We start from the raw sequence: 22,348 nt of genomic DNA, 5'->3' as shown, positions 1-22,348 counted from the left end.
TCAGTGTGAGATCCCAGAGCAGTGGCATCAGGGCAGCCTGGAAATAAGTTGGGACTGCAAACTCTGGGTCCCATCCCAGACCCACTGAGTCAGAAACAGCCTCCTGTGGCTAACGATCCTTCACTGTGTGTCCAATGTAGCTTCCAGGTGGCTGTAGCCTCACCTCTGAAAACAGTGCAGCCACCCTTGTTCAGGCATACCCTGTGGGGACAGCAGGTGAAGATTCTTCTCTCCTTCCCCTCTCTCCATAATTTATCAACTATTCTCCCAATAAAAGTGAGTGTGTGTGTGTGTGTGTGTGGGGGGGTGGTGGTGGAAAGATTCTCATTCTAAGTCATATTTTACAAATGCTTATCATTGTGAAAAGTTCTAAAAGAAGGACATTAAAGTTTGATTCCCACTCCTCAAAGGTATCCACTGTCTCCTTTAAATCTTTCTAGAGCTTTCTGAGCACACAATATATGTCTATACTTAAAAAAACAAATTCTACAAAAGTAATTTATACCGTTTGCTTGTTTCATAGTATGTTTTTGGACAATCTTCCTTGGAAGAGAAGTAATGTTCTGTGTATGGAGGTGTCAATTGAGTGTAAATGAATTGGGAGGCTTTGGCTAGAAATACATGATAAAGATTTTTTGGGGGGAGGGGTCTTAGGGTTTTCAGATGGAAAAACACAACTAGGCGATAGGCAGAGTGCTCCAAAGAAGAGAGAGAAGCAAGGGGTTCTCGCAGGATAAAAGTACATTCTTGAGAAGCCTCAGTCCTGCTTTCTCAGCCTCTGGACTGGTCTGAGATGGTAATTGTCTAGATCAGTGATTTTTCACATGTATGATGCAATCAATAATTTTAAGAACATGAAATATCTGACTATTTAGCCAGGGACACAAACCTCTTTTCTCTTAGATTGTCAAATAAAAAAAAATGACAATAGGGCACTCTACCAAGTCCAGGAGACACAGCAACTCTACCTAACACACAGAAACAAACACAGGGGAGCAGCCAAAACACAGAGACAAAGAAACAGGTCCCATATGAGTGAACAGGAGAAATCTCCAGAAAAAGTACTAATGAAATGGAAGCTAGCAAGCTACCAGATACAGAGTCCAAAAACAATGGTTATAAGGATGCTCAAGGAACTTAGTGAGAACTTCACACAAAAACCATTAAAAAGGACCAGTCAGATATGAAGGATACACTAACTGAAACGAAGTCTAACTTACAGGGAATTAACAACAGAAGAGATAAAGCTGATAAACAAATCAGCGATTTGGAAGATAAGAAAGCAAAAAACATTCAATCAGAACAACAAAAAGAAATAGAATCCAAAAAATGAAGATAGTGTAAGGAGCCTCTGGGACAACTTCAAGCACACCACCATTCGTATCCTGGGGTGCCCAAAGGAGAAAAGAGAGAGCAAGAAATTGAAAGCCTATTTGAAAAAATAATGACAATAAAGTTCCCTAACCTGATGAAGAAAATAGACATACAAGTCCAGGAAGCACAGAGAGCCCCAAACAAGATGAACTCAAAGAGGCCCATACCAAGATATGTCATAATTAAAATACAAAAGGTTAAAGACAAGGAGAATCTTCAAAGCTGTTAGTTACTTACAAGGGAGCCCCCATAAGACTGTCAGCTGATTTCTCAATAGAAACTCTGCAGGCCAGAAGGGAATAGCAAGAAATACTCAAAGTGATGAAAAGCAAGGACCTGCAACCAAGATTACTCTACCCAGCAAAGCTATCATCTAGAATCAAAGGACATAGAAAGAGCTTCCCAGACAAGAAAAAGCTAAAAGAATTAATCACCATCAAAACAATATTACATGAAATGTTAAAGGATCTTCCTTAAAAAGAAGAAAGAGGCTCTGGCCGGTTGGCTCAGTGATAGAGTGTTGTGGACCGTAAATGGCAAAAAGCCATTGTTAGATTCAAGGCTTAGCAAAAGGCTAAGTTCTCCCCCCTTCACCTCCATATTGGCTATGATGCTGAGTATTTGCACCCACTCCACTTGCTTCCTTGGATTGCTGGAAGCAATATATCAACTTCCTCTGACTCTTTGTTTGTTTCAGATGTTGGTAGATTTCACTAATGTATCCTGTTTTTGCCTTGGAAGAGTTCCTGTCTTAGCCTTGGATGTGCAACTTTGTATCAAGGTCCTTGATTTGCATATGGCTATATAATAAAGCGAACTGGGGCTATGGGGCGCTCGGATACTGCCAGGCATTTTGAAGAGTCCTCCCGGTCCCATCGTTTTTGTTTTGATAAGTGTGTTTCTTTAATTCCGCACCGTTATTAGGAGCCACGCTGGTCTGCGGCAGTAGAGCATCGGACTGGCATGTGGATGTCCTGGGTTTGATTCCCAGCCAGGGCACACAGGAGAAGCGCCCATCTGCTTCTCCACCCCTCCTCCTCCTCACTTCTCTTTCTCTCTCTCCCTCTCTCTATGTCTCTCTTCTCTCCTCCCACAGCCATGGCTCAATGGAGCAAGTTAGCCCTGGGCACTGAGGATGGCTCCATGGCCTTGCCTCAGGCGCTAAAAAATGGCTCTGGTTGCAATGGAGCAAAGGCCCCGATGGGCACAGCACTTCCCCCTGTGGGCTTGCTGGGCACCTGTGGGAGTCTGTCTCTGCCTCCCCTCCTCTCACTAAAATTAAAAAAAAAAAAAGAAAGAAAATGAGAAATATGAACAATAGGCCCTGCTGGATAGCTTAGTTGGATAGAGAGCATTGTCCTGACATGCCAGGGTTGCAGGTTTGATCCCCAGTCAGGGCACACATAAGAATCAACCAATGATGCATAAATGAGTGGAACAAGGAATTGATGTTTCTCTTTCTTTCTTTCTGTGTCTCTCTCCCTTCCTCTCTCTAAAAATCAATTAAAAATGGCAATAAATACATAACTATCAACAATTGAGTCTAAAAAACAAAACAAACGAACAAGCAGAAACAGACAGACACAGAGAACATTTTGACAGTTACCAGGTAGGAGCAGGGTTGGTGGAACAGGTGAAAAAGGTGAAGGGATTAAGAAGTACAAATTGAGCCTGACTAGTTGGTTGCTCAGTGGATAGAGCATTGACCTGGACACTGAGGACCCAAGTTCGAAACCCCAAGGTCGCTGACTTGAGCATGGGCTCATCTGGCTTGAGTGTGGGCTCACCAGCTTAAGCATGGGGTCTCCGGCTTCAGTGTGGGATCATAGACATACCCCCATGATTGCTGGCTTGAGCCCAAGGTCACTAGCTTGAGCAAGGGGCCACTGGCTCATCTGGAGGCCCCCCCACCCCCCCATCAAGGCAGTATGAGAATTCAATCAATGAACAACTAAAAATGTTGCAACTACAAGTTGCTGCTTCTCATCTCTCTCCCTTCCTGTCACTCTTGCAAAAAAAAAAAAAAAAAAAGTACAAATTGATTGTTACAGAATAGTTATGGGGATGTGAAGTATAGTTTAAGGAATATAGCCAATAATAATATTCTAATAACTATGTATGGTGTCAGGTGGGTATGGGATGTATTGGGATGATCACTTGTCTAATAACTGGGGTGTATACCTGGAACTGACATAATATTGTACATCATTTGTAATTGAACAAAAAATGATTTTAAAAAATGACAACAGTCAACACAAAAGCGGTTCTGTGTGAATGAATCAAGATTTTACTTTTTGTTGTTGTTAGATCGTCAAAAAATATATTTTTTGGTGTGCTGTAGAATTTTAGTAATCAGTTTATGTGTGCCACAAGATGAACAAGGTTGAAAACTGCTGCTGCAGATGACCAGTGGTCTGGATGCATGAGCACCTTTCCTTAGTCCTTCCGGGTAACCGAGGGTTACCTGGAGGTCTAAAGTAGGTCTAGGCACTGAGCAGGACCGGGAAGTCTAGCAGTTTAAGTGCCGGTGATGGTTAACAGAAGAGCAGAACCCACTTCTCATGCCTCCACCTACTTGCTCTTTACTTGACTACAGTGGCCCCATTTTATTTCTTCGCTCTGTTCCTCGGGGTTGTCCTAAGCTAGGTCACCCTGCTCTGTCCTGCGCTGGCGGGAAAATCAGACCACACAGGGCAGATGTGCAGAGCTCAATCATTCCACGTTTGGGAATTTTTATGGTTGTGGCCTTCCTTCTCGGATAGAAAAAAGGATGTGAGAATACATAATCCTGACACCCAAGTCAGTCATTCCGTGTGCTCAGAACGGACACAGCAAGAATACAGGTGAGGCCCGGGGTGGGAAACCCAAGAACGAGGCCATGAAAAGACAGAGATTCCAAAACCGCCCAGCTCCACGTGGCTTCATTTCTAAACAACAAATTTATGACTCAAGTCAGTTATCACTGATGATACTTCCAGACCAGGTGACTTCGGATCCCGAAGGAAAGCCACTCCAAGCGCTGCGACCCGCTGGCCACACCTTTTGCTAGAGAAAAACTGGTTCCTGCGGCACGCGCAGGTTGCCGGGCCCGCAGGCGCGGGAATGAGCGCAGGGGGCGGGGCTCTCACGCGTTTCTCCCCGCTGGCCCCACCCCCGTCCGTCCTGGTCATTTGCGTCTATAGGGCTCCTCTGGAGTGAGAACAGCGATTGGTCCCGGGCCGGGGGGGCGGGGCTAGAAAGTCCGGCCTATAAGGGAGCGCCGGTGCGGTCGCTTCTGCGTAGGCGTATTTCGCGGCGTCTCGTAGGTATTCGGAATTATACCGAGCGCGGCCCGCGATCATGGCGACCAAGGCTGTGTGCGTGATGAAGGGCGACGGCCCGGTGCACGGCATCATCCACTTCGAGGAGAAGGCAAGGCCGTGGCGCCGCTGTCCGCCCACCCGGCGTCAGTGCTGAGTCACGGACGAGCGTGGCGGGACCGCGGGCTGGGCCTGGGCGGGACCGCAGGCCTGGGAGCAAGCGAGCGTGCGCGGGAGGGCAGGGCGGCTGCCCGCGGGCGCCGGCGGGCCGGAGCCTGGCCGCTCGGAACGGTTCCGACGCTCCCTGCGGGGTCGCCTCTGCGTCCTGCGGGGCCAGGACACGCAGTGGCGCAGCAGTTCCAGCCGCAGGAACTCGTCGCCTCCGTTATCCCCTTGGGGCTCGTTTTCGACCTGGGCTGTCTGGGTCGGCGTGTGCAGACCGCGGGCCGGCTGGTCCACCCTGGACCGCTGTTGGCACAGCCCTCGGGGCGAGGACGCATTTATATTCAAAGGGTCGTGAAAAGCAGAAACCTACGACGGTCCGCGTGGCCTCACAGGAAAGCTTGTTCACACTACCCCAGGTCACGGCCAGGTGCAAGGGCAAGAAAGCACCCTGCACGAGCTTTCCCCCGAAGCCCGGAACCCCGGGGCTTTGCAGGGCGGCCGTTCTGCCTCCGGGGCACAGGCCCCCGGTCGCCCATACACTGGCCCAGCTGCAGACCGGTGCTGTCGGGTATGTGTCCAAGGTCCCCGTGGCGGCTAGGTGCGCACAAGTGGACAGTTGGTGTTGGAGGCCGTGGTGTCCGTGCATGCAATTGTCACTCTGTCCTCCGTGCTGTGACTTTAAATTGCTCTACCAACAGGCCTGTTACTGTCATGGTAGAAAACAAACTTTTGAACAAATCTTGTAACGTGAAGTATACAGAAATACTCATTATAGATAATATTGCACAGCTCGCTTTGTAAGAAAGGTGCTTGTGATAAGAGTGTCCCTGAGACTTAGTGAAGTTTCCAGCTGGTGTGAGTTGTTCACCTGGTACTTGGCTTATTACTCATGAGAGAGAATAATTAATGTGTAAGCAAGAGTCAGTCTTTAAAGAGGTTTACAGAAACGGGAGTGGGCAGAAGTGTACTAGGTAAGTGGCCCATCTATGACATTTACACGGGGAGCTGAATTTTGTTCCTTGCGGTGGTTTCCAAAAGTTTCTGGAAAAGGTTCATTGGCATTTGACTACATTTGGCTGTTTTCACTTGCCAGACTTTGTTTTGTCCCTCCTCCCTCCTGGCACAGAACTCACTGCTGTCCTCCCTCCATAAGCCAGGCTGTGAGTGCGCACACTCCCTAGGCTCCGCCCTCCTGATAGGCTTGACCAGCCACGTGTTTCAAGGCCCAAACTTCCATTTGGGTGCTGCTGTTTGTACCCGATAAAAACCCTTGGACACTTCAACGGTACAGTGCTACAAATAGGCGAGGGTGTTAAATTGGCCATACACTGTATTTGTTTGGCCTGTTGAGTGCTTGAAACTTTGGATTATTTTCCTTTTGTTTTTTAAATCAGAAAATTTCACCTGTAAGTCCAAATTCCTAGCTTCTCTGGAGACATTTGGATATCAGCACACAGTAAGTCTTCATTAGCTCAGGGTGGGCAACACGGGGCGGCGCCTGCTGGCACCCCCTCTGCTTCCCAACAAGACTGTGGCCCCTGCTGGGCTACTGTGCCCCTCCTTCACTACCCAGCAGATTCGGGCTTGGGAGAACCTGCCCTGTTTGTCTTTCTGTGTTTTTGATAAAGGGTGTTTTTGGGAAAAACATTCACATTTGAAATTTTCCAAAATTAAAGGTTGTCCTTAGAAGAATCCTATTATATCTATTTAAAAAAGAAAAAGCAGAGAAGGGCAGCAGTTACCACGCCCCTTGATTTGAGCTTCATACCATCCAGTAGGAAGTCAGATCCGAAGGCTGGCTCCACAGAGCAAAGACCCGCATGTGTTCCTCTGTGGTGTGGAAGCCTGTGTGCATTTTTAGTTAAGATTTCTTCCTGGCTGTACTGGTGAGGCCCTTGGTTTCTGCCTGTACTCCGACCATGTCCTTTCACCACTGCCTGAGCAAGGCTACTGTGTCGTCTTCACCTGCCCTCTGTTCTTATTGTGCTTTCTTTTTGGCCTCAGTGGTTATTGAGGCTTCAGTACCAAAAGACTCATTAAACAGTGCGTCTGGTTAGAGTGGAATCAGTCCCCCAGGCACTGGAGGATAGGATGTTTTCTGGAACGAATCAAAACTAACTGTGCTGGAATCATAATGTGTTCCTCAAATGTACCTAATCTTGTGTAGCCGTATTACCACATGAGTCCATGTTGGACCCCGCAGTGGACAGTGGGGAACAGGGCTCCCAGGGTAACCAGCTGGACATTTGCTGGGCGCCTTTCTCTTTTTTTAAAAAAAAAGCAAACCTGTGTGTTTGCTATATGAAAAAATACACGAAGAAAGCAAGGTGGTAGAAGGGTGATGTGCTCCCATCTGGGCTACAACATTTGACATGTACACATGTTTCCACCTTGTGTATATATAACCGATTCAGAAGTATTTACAAAATAAACAAGAACTTACACATATTCTTCATGAGGGGTTCAAATTCCACAGAGTCTACAGTCCACACTTGCACGCCCATCCTGCCGCTCTGCAGTGTGCTTTTCCTGCTGTGTTGTTTCATACTGATGGCCAGCTGCCCACGGGCTCCTGGCCGGGTATCAGACCCAGGGCAGCACCTCCTTCTGATTGGGCGTTCCCTGCTAGCAGGCGCTGGGCATGAGTTGTTTGACTCCCAAGTCCATGTTCTTTCCACTTCCTGTGAGAGGTAGAGGTGACTCAGCAGTTTCCTTCATCCAGAACACTTCTCATACTTATTGTGCTTTTCTCTGAATAAAGGGAAGTGGGTCTGTCATGGTCTCGGGCTCCATCTCAGGACTGACCAAAGGCGAGCATGGATTCCATGTGCATCAGTTTGGAGACAATACGCAAGGTGGGTGACCTGTTTACCCTAGCAAGACAGTACCAAGCAGTTACCTTCAACAAAATAATGTGACCACTAAGGTCAACCTTAGGAGGTTAGCCACAAAACTAGTTTTTGACTCTGAAGTGTGTGGAAAGGAAGGGAAAGGAGGTTTTTTTTTGCATTTTTCTGAAGTTGGAAACGGGGAGGCAGACAGACTCCCGCATGCGCCTGACCGGGATCCACCTGGCACGCCCACCAGGGGGCGATGCTCTGCCCATCTGGGGCATCGCTCTGTTGCAACCAGAGCCATTCTAGCTCCTGAGGCAGAGGCCACAGAGCCATCCTCAGCGCCCGGGCCATCTTTGTTCCAATGGAGCCTTGGCTGTGGGAGGGGAAGAGAGAGACAGAGAGGAAGGAGAGGGGGAGGGGTGGAGAAGCAGATGGGCGCCTCTCCTGTGTGCCCTGGTTGGAAATCGAACCCAGGACTCCTGCATGCCAGGCCGACGCTCTACCACTGAGCCAACCGGCCAGGGCAGAGTTTATTTTTTTAAATCGTGACTATGGCTTGATTATGTAAGAGCCTAGGGTATTTTTAAGGAAAAAAACAAGTCAGTGACTTTCTTACCATCCTCATGATCCCAGGTGTCTGTAGGGGGGTGTGGTTGAGAGTGGGTGCTTTAAGCACTGGGTCGGCATTCATTTGCATCACCTGTAAGAACAGGTCCACACCCCCAGCACAAGATGCACAGTGAGACAGGAGTAAGGTACAGACTGAAGACAGTATGTGAACTATTGGGATTAGAAGCAAGTTAACAGAAGTTTACAGGTGGGAAATGAATGCATTTAGCAATCTTTCCCCATTTTTGAGTTATCTGACCTTTGGTGTTTAGACTGTGAGAACTTGATTCCTTTTGCTGGAACTTGTTTTAATGTTCCATAATTTGATTCCTATAAATAGTAAATTAATGGCCAGATCTGATCTATTTCCACAGTTAGAAAATTTTTTCTCAAGTTGCTTCTTGGGTTCACTGCATCTGCTCTCAGGGGCCACTGTGCTGTGTCTTTGGCCCAACTGCTTCCTGTAATCTGGTCCTCTCCCTGGTGGGGTGGGGGGTGGGAAGAGTTTGTAAACAGTGGAAACTTCCCTTGGGCAGCTGAATGGAGGGGGCCTGGTCATGATAGAGCTGCATTGTTGTGGTTGTGTTCTATGAATGGCAGTCCTTGTAGCACAGGAGCCGTTTTCAAATGCAGCCCGAATGCTGCCACCGGAGTTGTGAGGCCACAGCCTTGCCCTTGGACCTAAGATGCTGCTTTGTATTCTGCATGCACAGGTCGAGCCATGGACAGGAGAGCTGTGTGTGGTGTGTTGCTGGGGAACTAAGTTTTCTGTAGTTAGGGTTTTCTACCTTCATGCAAACCAGGATTGTTATGGGATCTTAATAGTAGAAGCAGCGTTGAAGATCAATTCCTAGCTCTCGTATTTTACAGGGCAGTGGAGAAACCTAATCCCAGAGAAGGTATGAACTTAACCAGCATCACAGAGTCCTTAGATCTTGTCTGTACTTCCTGCCCATTCTGTGTACTCGGGCCTTGTGTCCTGTTCTTAGTGGCCTAGGAGTCATGGCATAGGTCAGCACTTTCTCTTTGAGGTTTTAGTAGTGACCAGTTTCTTAGAATTGTTTTGGAAATTTGATTTATAATTTAGTTACTTTCTTTTTTGGTAAATAGGCTGTACCAGTGCAGGCCCTCATTTTAATCCTCTGAACAAAACCCACGGTGGGCCACAGGATCAAGAGAGGTAAGTGATGAAATGCTCAACTCTTACTGGGGTGGCCCAATGGCAGTGGCTTTCTGGGGTCCGTGTGGGTGTGCTGCTCACAGAGTGCGTGCTGAAGGCATGGTCTCCCCTGCCGGCCCTTTGCCTGCGCTAAGGAATTGACAACTGGGGATACGGAGAGCGATTTAGTTTTGTAGCATTTATTGAACACAACTAATACAAGCGTCAACAGGAACTAATACAGAAAATGAATAACAGTGCTGTCAGCCACGAACAAAGTAAACCATCATTGTGAAACATTGGAAACTTTGCAGACAAAAACCTGATATTGAAAATTCAATGAGACCACCTTTGTGTGTTTCCTGAGAGCCTTTCAGGAAAATATTAAGTTTATTTTGTAACAGAGGCCGAAGGCATAGCTTTCTTAGCCGTGCCAAGAGTGACAGGCAGAACCCAGTAACCGAGAGCTGTGCCCATGCCGTGACTCCTCCCAGGGCATCGCTTTGTAGACCAGAAGCCTTAAAGAGCTGTGTCCAGACTGTCTACTTACTTCGCAGTCTGGACAAGTGGTTCCTGTTTGATATAGGCTGTGCCTACATCTCAGCCAGCCCTATGCCTGACTCGGTGAGTTTATTTAGTTCGTGAACCATTCTGCTGCTTTCCCAATGTCAGGCATGTTGGAGACCTGGGCAATGTGACTGCGGGCGAAGATGGTGTGGCCAAAGTGGCTATTGAGGATTCTATGATCTCGCTCTCAGGAGACCATTCCATCATTGGGCGCACCATGGTGGTAAGTGATGTGCATAAAATTTCTTCTAGCACAGTCATGTGTCTTTTCATGATGGTTAGTCCTGGTTTCTAAGGATCCCGGTAAGCTGTACCTTAGATTATTTTATTGGGTGATGCAGTGAAGATGAATTAATTATCTAGGTCAATTAAGAACACTGTTCTGCTAAGACGCAGCCATAAATACATTGGACTATATTAGGTCTGTGTGGCAGAAACAGGAGTCCTTGTCTAGTTTTAAGATGGATAGATTTTCTTGCCACAACTGGGTTATCCCTTTATACTTAAACAGAATGTTTTGTTAAGTCTGAAGTCTTGGATGGCCTCAGGAAGAACATTCATTCATTCATTCATGTTTGCAGGCTATCAGTTAGCCTGTGTAACAGTGGGAAGTGGTTAGCCCTTTGCCTGGAGCTGCGTCTGGTTCACACAAAACACCAAGTACAAGCAGTGAGGGCAGAAGACCTGCAGGAGTCCCTTCTGTCAGTGGATGCTTATCCTGAGGGTTATCTTCAGCCACAGTTGAGAAGCAGAGAAATTTATTCGTGGTTGATAAGAAAAATTTAAACTATTATTTTAAATCGTTCAAGATAGTTTAAGGATTACTCTTATTTATAGACTAGGGCCATCCGGCACATATTTGGTAATTTGTTTCGGAGGGGCTTCATGTTCCCTTTTTTGAAGCAGTTGATGCTCTAAAAGAAAGGCCACTCTAACAGGTTCCTAGAATTCTCATGGGGGATCCAGACCAGCACGTGGTGCTCTGACAGGATGTTCAGGTTTAGTATTTCACTTTGAGGTAGCAGCACTTACCCAGTGTTGAAAGGTAGTTGATGTCTTTGCATCAAAAAGCTGAGTAGTGGTTTCTACCTTTAGTTACTAGGTTAACTATTAGTCTATTTTTCTACTAAAATTAACATGATTTCCTAACATTAAGTGGTTCTTTTAGAAGTCTTTTGGGTATTAGGAAGAGGTGGTAATTACTTGGCAGCCCTAACTTACATGTTCTTGACATTTTTTCAAGGTCCATGAGAAACGTGATGACCTGGGCAGAGGTGGGAATGATGAAAGCAAGAAGACGGGCAACGCTGGGGGCCGCCTGGCCTGCGGGGTGATTGGGATCGCCCAGTGACATTCCCCAGGACCGCCTGCATCCTAGTACTCGTTTTGCTAGTTGTAGGAATTTAACTTGGTAAACATTAAATACTGTCATCTTAAAAGTGTAATATGTGTCTTTTTTTTAAAATTTGCTTTAAGTACCTGTATCAAGAGCTGATTTAGATCACTTGGAAGATTTGTGTAATTGTATCATCTCATTCAATTAAAATGTGTTTCAATGGTCTCTGTGTTTTGCCAGACTTATTCACATAGGGGCATTAAACTAAACTCTTCAAACTTCCTCAGTTCTCACTCAAGCCTTTGATAAACAGACACACAGTGTGACACTGTATCTTGAGCCTGTTTCACACAACCAAACTGAAATTCTAAATTAGCTCCAAGGACCATACTTAGAGCTAGAATGGAACAGACTTAGTAGTATGTTGAGTTTTCAGTGAGATGATCACCATGTTTACATTCACCACAGCTGGTCTCTTAAGACTGATGAACTTTAGACAGATAGGCTGTCCTGGGTCAGCGTTAGGGAAGTTATGGAGGTGTCCCTAGTTAACACTTACCATTTGATTCAAAAAGCATGTTTACTTTAAAGGGGGATGTGATGGTTTGAGAACCCTGGATAACTTAGTGACACTGAAGGTTAAGTAAGGCTAGTAAGATGAGTTCACCTACCTGCCAGAAAGGGGAACATTGCACACCTGTGGATATCTGGTTCATCATAAAAGTACAGTTCGCCATGATCTGCTTTCAGAGAAGGGGCCAAGGCAATGTCTGAGTGTCAGTGAATTCAAGTCTTTCTCTTCACGTGAATATGTGCCTATAAGAGGATGCTTTTAAATGAAATGTTAATCCAACTTGGGTTTGACTACGTGAATTAGTTGTCTACTAATGGAAAATTTTTAAAATATTTCTGGTAGCAAAATCAGAAATAAGTTACAATTCTGACTGACCATAAATATATGAAGTACTTTATCAAATGTAGTTCATTTAGGAGGAAAAGCTAATTTAGAAAAAGACACTGTAGTATTTTCAAAGTTAAAAGGTGATAAAGCACAGTAGGTTCATAAGCGGTTAAAATCACTGTCAGGTACAGAATTAAAAAGAAACAGCAGTTGACAAGATTTCACTAACACAATTTTACTTAAGTAGGTAAACCCTCTTTGCTACCTTTGTGGTGTACTCACTACCACTTTCATTGCTTTGGGCGGTTTTGTCAGGTGTGAATAAGGTGGTCTCAATACTTTTCACCTGGCTGTAAGTCCTGAATCTGAATACTAAACCATGGTTCTTTCCAGAAGCAGTTTGTTAGCACTTGTAAATGTCAAAGTGGGCCAACATAAAACTAAGGAAGTTTTATAATTCGAGCCTGAACCTAGGAAACGGGGTTTTCTAAAGGCAGGAACACAAGAGCTCTGCCCTTGGTACCTGTTTCTCCCTGTCAAAACCCAGGACCACAGTGGTGCCTGGGGATGAGGGCAAAGAAAAAGCACTCAGCACACTGAACCAGGACAGATGTGACAGTAAACTTCAACGAGGCCACAGGTACTTGAGTTTGTCACGGCAGGTCCTAGCCTCGGCTCTGGGCAATCAGCGGTACATGGATGCTTTTCTGAACCACTTAAGGTACAGTTTGATTTGGCTTTGGATGTCTTCATGTACTAGTTCTTGGATACCTTACAACTATTTCCCCTAGTTAACAATTTTAAACAAAGACAAAATACTCTATAGGTGGCAAAAAGTTCAGTCTACCTCTGCCCAGCAGGGGAGTTTACAAAACCAGAAGAGGCTACAGGCAAGGCTTATAGGAACCAACAGGTTGCACTGAAGTCCTTAAAGACAAAAATGTTTAGGATGCAAATGTGAATCTTGATTTCTCCTACCCTTGTGAAAAACTTAATGGGAGCATAAGCAAAACACCCAACTCTATAAATAAGTAATATCCAGGCAATCAAGATAATTTTCCTCCCAGCAAAATTTCTCTTTACAAATTAATTAGGGCAACATTTACCACAAAGCCAATGGCAAAAGAAAAAACCAAAAACCCTGAATGAACTGCAAAACAAACATTAAAATCACTAACTTTTACAATTAAAATGCTAAAAATCAAAAGTATTACAAACCAAGTTTTACGTGAACTACATAAAGATGTCTATTTCCATTAAAGAAGTCTAATTTAGACTCCAGTACAGTCTTTAACAGCTCAAACTTTGATGGTGAACAATCCTTTTCCACCTTATTGCAGTGTACGAAGAATAGCACACATTAAAGTTTGTTACGAAAATAGAGTTTATTAAAAACATCCCTATTGTTTGAGGAGCTTTCACTGTTACCTTGTCTTAAATTAAAAAAAAAAAAATAGAGAGCACTTCTAATTACGATTTGTAAACTTTTTAAAGTCAAAACTTTTAAAAAGTTACAGCAAAAAGGGTAATATTTATTCATATGTTCAGTATTTTTTGTTATTTTGTGGCTATTTTTAAATAGAAGGGAAGCAATCAAATTGCTTACAACGCCCCACAACTACCATGGGGGACAGAGCGGGAGCAAATATAATACAGCATCTGTACACCTCAAGCTCTCCCCGCGCCAAGGTCACTGTCAGTCCCGACACGCCCCGTCCCTAGCGAGCCTCTGCCGCTGAGCCAGAGTCCTGGTCGGGTTCCACGGATGAGGTAGCCTCAGCAGGCCGCTCGTCAGCAGGCTTCACAGACTCGGGCTCCCCCTTGGCAAGTTCTGAGACTGTGTCTGCGTTCCCCGCTTGGCTAAGGGGAGGGTCGACGGCCCTGTCTGTGACCTCAGGCTTCTCCTTCCCTCGGTTTTCCTCCTTCTCTCTGCGAGACTCTCTATCCCTAGAATCTCTCTCTCTGTCTCGGTGCCCACCAGACCGTCGGCTTCTCTCCTCCAAGTCTCTGTGTCTGTCCCGGTCAGGGCTCCTCCTTCCCCACTCTCTCCTTTCACGGCCACTATTCTCTCTCTCATCATTCCGGCTCCCATACCGGTCCCGGTCGTTTTCCACCCTATTTCCAAAAGATCTTCTTCCAAACCTTTCTTGGTCTCTACCTGAATTGAACTGCTGCCTGTTATCATTTCTAAACGGCTGTGGCTGCTGCTGTGTTGGTGGAGGCTGCTGCTGCGTTGGTGGAGGCTGCTGTGGCTGCGGCTGTGCCTGTGGTGGTGGCTGCTGCTGCTGCTGCTGCCTCGTGTCTCTGTCTTCAGGACCCCCTGGGCCTGGTCCCGGGCCCCCAAGCCCTGGCATCCCACCAGGCCTCACAAAAGGGCCATGTGGTGGGAAGGGACCTTTCATTCCATGAGGCGGCGGCATGGCGAAGCCCCCAGGCCCCGGTGGCGGGCCCCTGTGCATCATGTGCGGTGGCATGGGCCTGGGTGGCATCAAAGGGAAGCGCTGCAGGTGGGGCGGAGGCATCCCCGGAGGCCGCTGCAATGGGATCAGGCCTGGTCGGGCCCCGAGGAGACCGGTGGACGGTGCCTGGAGCCCAATCACAGGGCCAGGTGCAACGCCTTGAGTACCTAAAAGGCAATAAAAGCAAAAATGTGAATAAAATAACAGATGATGATATGGTATTTTCAATCATCTCCTGTGGAGCTTCAAGTAAAATGAAATTTAATGCCCAATTTTCAAATTCTGTACTTTTTGCTGGTCTACCCGTCATGAACTCAATGTGCAGGCCCAATAACCACCATGCAAGAGTGGTATTCAAGATACTCAACATGTTATACTAGGATAGAGATCATCAGACCACTGTATCAGCCAGCATCTGAGTAGAGGTCAGAACAAGCTGGAGAAGGAAACTAATATACCCATTTCTGGAAAGAGGACATAAGAATCTCTTGGAGCCTCAGGATACAAAACACATGTAAGGAATATAATGTGCAAAGCCGAAAGAGACAGCAGACCAAAGCCAAGTGGAGGTTTTATCAGGTGCACCCTTAGAACAGTTTATACTCCAAGTCTTCATTTGACTTGCTACTATAAAAAAAAGGTGCCACGGACCAGAAAACCCAGTGGAGAGGTCTCCGACTGTGTGTCACCATACTGCCTCATGCAGTTATGGGTGCAGTGAGCATCACTCAAACACTAGCGCTCAAGAAATAAAGATGCATACACAAACTCAGAGCTCATTTTTACGGACCCCCCTCCAAAGCAAAGCATACGTGTGACTTGCTGGGCTGAGATGACCGCTGAGCAATGCTGACGTTCAGCTTTTCACCTTCTGTCTGTCCTTCAAAGGTGGTGAGACTGATCATGTTGGTGTGTTGAAAATGACAAAGCCTGGCTGGTTAACTTTCCACTTGCACGAGAACTGACTGTGTCTTAGCATAAAAAACTGTACCAATGCAGCCCTGGCCAGTTGAATCAGCGGTAGAACATTGGCCCAGTGTGTGGAAGTCCCAGGTTTGATTCCCTGTCAGGGAACACAGGTGAAGCGCCCATCTGCTTCTCCACCCTTCCCCCTCTCCTTTCTCTCTGTCTCTCTCTTCCCCTCCCACAGCCAAGGCTCCATTGAAGCAAAGTTGGCCCGCGTGCTGAGGACGGCTCTAGCCACAATGGAGCAACGCTCCAGATGGGCAGAGCATTGCCCCCTGGTGGGAATGCCGGGTGGATCCCGGTCGAGTGCATGTGGGAGTCTGTCTGACTGCCTCCCCACTTCTAACTTTGGAGAGAAAAAAAATTATTGTACCAATGTAACAACCCATCATTTATGACACCAAAAAAATGTTGTGGTTCACCACTTGAGTAACATAAAGGCACTGTTGTCACTCTTTCAATTTATTTCTCCACAAACATAAACATCAGAGGAAAATACTATGCCCAATAGTTCCTCTCATGGACAACGTTCTAGTGACTGTCAGAAAGTGCTATTTACCCGTGTGCTGCAGAAAGGTCTATGAACAAATACGGGTGGTGACTCTTCCTGTGTGACACTGATGGCCAACAACCTGAAAGCAAACCCAGTACTTTCACACTCAGTCTCTGCACACCGCCCAACATCATGTTCTTTTGTTTATGTCTCGAATCACTTCCTCCCACTAGCTTTAACAAACATTCAATCATTGAACAAGTTCTGCCTCCTCCCAGGTTTTCTGTATAAATAAGTGATTAATACCAATAAACAAACAGTAATTTCTGCTTCAGTTTTTGCCCCCACAAGTAGTTCAGCACTGTTCTGTGGGACTTAAGCACTCATAGAGTGAACCTGAAAATACATAGATACCAGTCTATAACTCACACTCACAAACTCTGGTGGTTACTTAAACAAAATACCTTCTTTTAAATGATTAAAGAGAAATACATTTGGTGAAATATAAGCTTACACTGGAGTGACCGTGGATATGTGCCTTGGAAATGGGGACAATTATACTGGCCTCAACTGACATAGAATGCAGTTAAGTGCTGGCCCAGAGTTAAGTGCTAAACTCGCTATTCCACACATCTATTCTGACAGTGATAACCTAACGCTAAATATTTGATGCAAAAAAAAAGTTTTAATTTCTGATGATTAAGATCACTTAAGTCCTAGCTGGATAGCTCATTTGGTTAGATCGTTGTCCTGATATGCTAAGGTTGTGGGTTTGATCCCTGGACAGGGCAGACACAAGAATCAACCAATGAATGAATGCATAGATAGGTAAAACAACAAACTGAAGGTTCTATCTCTCTCCGTTAAAAAACAAAACCAAGCCCTGGCCGTTTGGCTCAGTGGTAGAGCGTCGGCCTGGCGTGCAGAAGTCCCGGGTTCGATTCCCGGCCAGGGCACACAGGAGAAGCACCCATCTGCTTCTCCACCCCTCCCCCTCTCCTTCCTCTCTGTCTCTCTTCCCCTTCCGCAGCCAAGGCTCCATTGGAGCAAAAATGGCCCGGGCGCTGGGGATGGCTCCTTGGCCTCTGCCCCAGGCGCTAGAATGGCTCTGGTCGCGACAGAGCGACGCCCCGGAGGGGCAGAGCATCGCCCCCTGGTGGGCAGAGCGTCGCCCCCTGGTGGGCGTGCCGGGTGGATCCCGGTCGGGCGCATGTGGGAGTCTGTCTGTCTCTCCCCGTTTCCAGCTTCAGAAAAGTACAAAAAACAACAACGAAACAAAACAAAACCCCCCAAAAACAAAAAAGAAATGAGCCTAACCTGTGGTGGCGCAGTGGATAAAGTGTCAACCAGAAGTGCTGAGGTCCCTGGTTTGAAGCCCCCAGTATGCCCTGACAGGGCACATGTGAGAAGCAACTAAGTTGATTATTTCCCACTCCTACACTCCTCCACCCTGCCTTTCCCTCTTTTTCTCCTCTTTCTAAACATCAATAAATAAACTCTTTTAAAAAAATCACTTAAATTGAACTTTATTTCCCATTTTTTACTGTTAGGAAGGCCAGTGTGGCGCAATCAAGTATATAGGCTCAGGGGCCAATGGCAAATTATTTATTTTTTTTTAGTGAGAGAGAGAGGAGAGACAGAGAAACAGAAGGGAGAGAGATGAGAAGCATCAGCTCATTGTGGCACTTCAGTTCACTGACTGCTTCTCATACATGCCTTGACTGGGGGACTCCAACCAGCGACCATGAGATCATGTCTATGATCCCACCCTCAAGCTGGTGACCTCAGCACTTGAACCTGGACCTCAGTGTCCAGGATCGACACTCTATCACTGTACCAACATCTGGTTGGGTCCAATGGCAAATTTTAAAATAATAATAGAAAAATTGAGGAGGTCAAAGCATTTATAATAAAATAAGTTCAGCCTGAATGGTAGTGGTGCAGTGAATTGAGAGTCAGCCTGGGACAATGAGGGCCCCAGTCTGAAACTCTGAGGTCACCTGGCTAGAGTGTGGCTCATCAACATGATCCCATCATTGCTGGCTTGAAGCCCAAGACGCTGGCTTGAGCAAGGGATCACTGGTCCATTATTGAGCACCCCGTGCCCCCTGGTCAATGCCCGTATAAGAAGCAATCAATGAACTAGTGATGCAACTAAAGAGTTGATACTTATCTCTCTCCTCCCTCTCTCTTTCCCTTTGGGAAGGGAGGGGAGAGGTAGGGTAGGGTAGGGGGGAAGTAAGTTAGTTCAGATGAGTTTTTAAGAGGAAATGAAGACTCCTGTAGGGAAATGGGAAGGCCCGATTTCTGATTTCCCCATGACTGGTGTCCTCAACCACCAGTCTGACAATGGCAAAGGGATGCCACCTCCCCCTGGTACAGAAGAGAGATTTGAGCAGTGATTTTTTTGGTAAAATATAAACCCATCTCTTCAGTCCTCTTTAACATGGCTTTAGGATGCACAGATGCATTTAAGAGGGTTAACATATTCATCATATACTTAAAACCACCAGAAAGCACAATATATTTACAAAACAAATGCCTAATTCATTTATTCTATACATGTAGGTATTTGTAAATAAGTGGATTTTCCTTTAACCCTTCCTGGACCAACAAAATTTAGATTACCAACAGAATACTCCCATGATCCCAAATACTAGTCTTCAGACCACAGACATGGAGAAACTGTGGATAATTTTTTTGGCTTATCTGTAAAATTATTATTATTATTTTGTAGTGAACATGTATTGCTTTCATAATAAAGTTGTATTTAATTTAAAATGTATCAGGTGGGCCTGACCGGTGGTGGTGCAGTGGATTCAGAGTTGACCTGGGATGCTGGGATTGAGGTTTGAAACCTCGAGGTTGCTGGCTTGAGCACAGGCTCAGCTGGAGTCCCCCGATCAAGGCACATATGAGATGAAAAAAGTGAACAACTTAAGTGCCACAACCATGCTCTCACTGTTGCTCTCTCACTAAAATATCTATGTATCTATCTCCGTCCCTCCCTCCCTCCCTCAGGTGGCATAAGCCTTTGGTAGGGATTCTATCTGAATTTCACTTTTATTTTTATTAGGAAAGCCAACAGTATGTATATACCAATGGAATATATACTGAGTTACCCACTTAGTAACCCCTTGCTCGAGCCAGTGACCTTGGTTGCTCAAGCTGGTGAGCTTTTGCTCAAACCAGATGAGCCCACGCTCAAGCTGGCAACCTCGGGGTCTCGAACCTGGGCCTTCTGCATCCCAGTCCGATGCTCTATCCACTGCGCCACTGCCTGGTCAGGCATGAGTTACCCACTTCTTAAAGGCATTAAAGCAATTATTCATTTTATCTGGAAGCATGTGTAATACCAGTGCCAAGTTTTCTAGAGTTACAAATTCATTCATTCACACATACATCCAATATCTGAGCTTACATCATTAACTTGTTTAATGTGCTGGGGATATAAAACATGGTACTTTCTCGTCAAATGACACAGCCTAGCAGAAACAAATGTCGACAGCTGCAGGAGATGCACAGCTAGCATGGTAGCAAAACAGAACAGGTATAGTTCCACGCATCTACATGGGAGCCCCAGGGAATGTCTGACCGGGTCTCAAAGGACAGACACATATGAGGCAGATAAGATAAGGACAAACATGACTGGTCAGGAGCAGCAGCAGCCTCTGAAGAGGTTCAGGGAGGTGAGGCAGCTAAGTGTTGTTCTGAGAACTACAATACAGGGTCTTGATGAGAACCAAGAGCAGAACCTACAGAAGATGAGATTGCTGAGACAGCAAGAAAGAGTGTGTGAATACAAATTACTATATTTTAAAAACGATGAGGTTGATGAAGCTGAACAGGTGGGCTAGGAATACAGGGAACAGATAGGATTTAAGAGATGGAGGAACAGCTTGACCAGGCGATGGCCCAGTGGATCAAGCATCAGACTGGAATGTAGAACACCCAGGTTTGAAACCCTGAGATCGCCGGCTTGAGTGCAGGCTCATCTGGTTTGAGCAAGGGGTCACTCTGTCTGCTGTAGCCCTCAGGTCAAGGCACATATGGGAGGGAAATTGATGAGCAACTAAGGTGCCGCAACGAAAAATTGATGCTTCTCATCTCTCTCCCTTCCTGTCTGTCCCTATCCGTCCCTCTCTCTGTCTCTCTGTCCATCTCTCTCTCACACACACACACACACACACACACACACACACACACACACACACACACAAGAGATGGAGGAACAGAGCTCTGCTTCGAATGGCTGAGTATAAGGAGGCATTGATGCAATGCAGGAATTTAGGAAGAGAAGCCATGCTCTTTGGAGACAGATGACAAATTTCATATGAAGATAATGAGAGATGGAGGGCATGGGTTACATCTGGGGGTAACGTGCTGGAGAAACTGATTACTATATGTACACCTAGAGCTCAGAAGAGAAGTCACTGTTACCCAGAATACAGATAAAACAAAAAAAGGAAGTTCAGACCTGAGGGAGATACATTCAGTAGAAGACTAAAACTTCTAATATAGCAAGATATTAAGGCAGAGTAAGAATGCAACAGCCCAAAATGTCTGTATTCAAATTCAAGAAGTTTAAAAAATACATGGGAGTTTAACTCAAATTTACCAAGACTTAACTGGATATATACTGATGAGTCAGAAAACACCTGTTTCAAAACTAAAAATGAAAGTCAAGATTAAAGGGGAGGTTATCATCTATGGCAAAGATGTTCAGAACAACATGAAATAAGTAACAAGTATGTTAAAGGGCTAAAAAGGTGCTGAGGGAAAGGAAGGTGGGTGTCATAGTTGGCAGCCAGTGTAGATCTTGAAATCTCAGGAACATGTAAATAAGGGATACATGACTGAGCCAGAGTGTGTGCTGGGGAAGCAGGTACAGGTGCTCCAGGCTTGACTTCACTCAACACCATGGGAGTGACCAATGGCACCAGTGAGCCACTTTCAGGGAGGATGTAAATGTAAGGGGTCTTTAAAGATAAACAAGGCTTGCCTGCCCAGGCGGTGGCACAGTGGATCGAGAGTTGGACTGGGATGTGAGGACCCAGGTTCAAGACCCCCGAGTTTCCCAGCTTGAGCGCAGGTTCATCTGGTTTGAGCAAAGCTCACCAGCTTGGACCCAAGGTTGCTGGCTCGAGCAAGGGGTTACTCGGTCTGCTGTAGCCCCATGGTCAAGGCACATATGAGAGGGCAATCAATGAACTACTAAGGTGTCGCAACAAAAAACTGATGATTGATGCTTGTCATCTCTCTCCATTCCTGTTTGTCTGATCCTATGCATCCCTCTGTCTGACTCTCTGACCCTGTTTAAAAAAAAAAAAAAAAAAGATAAACAAGGCTTGCCTGCGTGGAAAGGGGGAGGGGAGTAGAAAAAAGGGCAGAGGGAACATCTATCTAAACTGGGAAGTTCAAAGTGCAAGGCAGTACTGCTTGGCGGCCTCTAGCAGTTCTAGCTCTTTCATTACAAATGAATTGATCATTTCCAAATCCTCACCCTCAAGTACCCCACTCTCTTACCCCTTACCCAAGCAATCTCCAGTGCCACAAGAGTCACCCCAATGCCTTTATGCCTTTACTGTCTCTTACCTGCCGGAGTCCCTAGTCTACCTCAGCACAGATGCCTCCATGTTGGTTTCATGTGCAACTCTTGTCCAAGCTGCACTTGAACGTGACTGGGGCTGTCCCAACCCCAGTGTGCTGACTGGTTTGGTTGTAAATTTATAACCACAGCCACAAGTGTCCCCTTAATTCTGGCCAGCAATCCTAATTGTCCTACTCATTCCCATTCTCATGTCCCCATAAATCTACTTCATATGTGCATATTTCTCCTTAATTCTATCTATTCTCAACTGGTATGTATTGTTTTACAACCTCAGTGAGATGCAAGTCAGAGCCAACTCACCATGTAGTGTATATATAGTTCAATGGTTTCTAGCCCCCCCAGGTTGGGCAACCATCAACTTCAGAACATTTTCCTCACCTCCACAGAAACCCTGTATCCATGAACCATCACGTCCCATTCACAGACACTCCCCCACCCTGAGGCAACCAGCTTCTTTTCCCGTCTCAACGGACTTGCCTGTTCTGGGCACTTGGCATGAATGCAATCACACAGAACGTCATCCTTGTGACTGGCTTCTTCACCCAGCACAGCTTCCCTGGGTTCATCCATGT

At 46.0% G+C, this 22,348-nt stretch overlaps 2 protein-coding genes across 6 annotated transcripts in view; one reads left to right on the top strand and one right to left on the bottom strand.

Annotated features, from left to right (window-relative positions):
• Window positions 1–4,627: 4,627 nt before the first annotated feature.
• On the top strand, window positions 4,628–11,455 carry SOD1 (superoxide dismutase 1). Its single transcript, XM_066370364.1, has 5 exons — window positions 4,628–4,785; window positions 7,600–7,693; window positions 9,395–9,464; window positions 10,116–10,233; window positions 11,254–11,455. The coding sequence occupies exons 1-5, from the start codon at window positions 4,714–4,716 to the stop codon at window positions 11,359–11,361; spliced, it is 462 nt and encodes a 153-aa protein (XP_066226461.1). The 5' UTR covers window positions 4,628–4,713; the 3' UTR covers window positions 11,362–11,455.
• A 142-nt stretch (window positions 11,456–11,597) lies between these two features.
• The window catches only part of SCAF4 (SR-related CTD associated factor 4), a 72,360-nt gene continuing 61,609 nt past the window's right edge, over window positions 11,598–22,348 (bottom strand). For all 5 annotated transcript variants that reach the window (XM_066370359.1, XM_066370362.1, XM_066370361.1 and 2 more), the window contains one exon: window positions 11,598–14,873. In XM_066370359.1, the coding sequence (XP_066226456.1) occupies window positions 13,966–14,873 (908 nt within the window). In that variant the 3' untranslated portion in view covers window positions 11,598–13,965. The remainder of the gene's footprint in view (window positions 14,874–22,348) is intronic.

This window comes from Saccopteryx leptura, chromosome 2 (genome assembly GCF_036850995.1).
Source record: "Saccopteryx leptura isolate mSacLep1 chromosome 2, mSacLep1_pri_phased_curated, whole genome shotgun sequence".
Lineage (NCBI taxonomy): Eukaryota > Metazoa > Chordata > Mammalia > Chiroptera > Emballonuridae > Saccopteryx > Saccopteryx leptura.
This window is presented reverse-complemented; position numbering and strand designations above follow the sequence as displayed.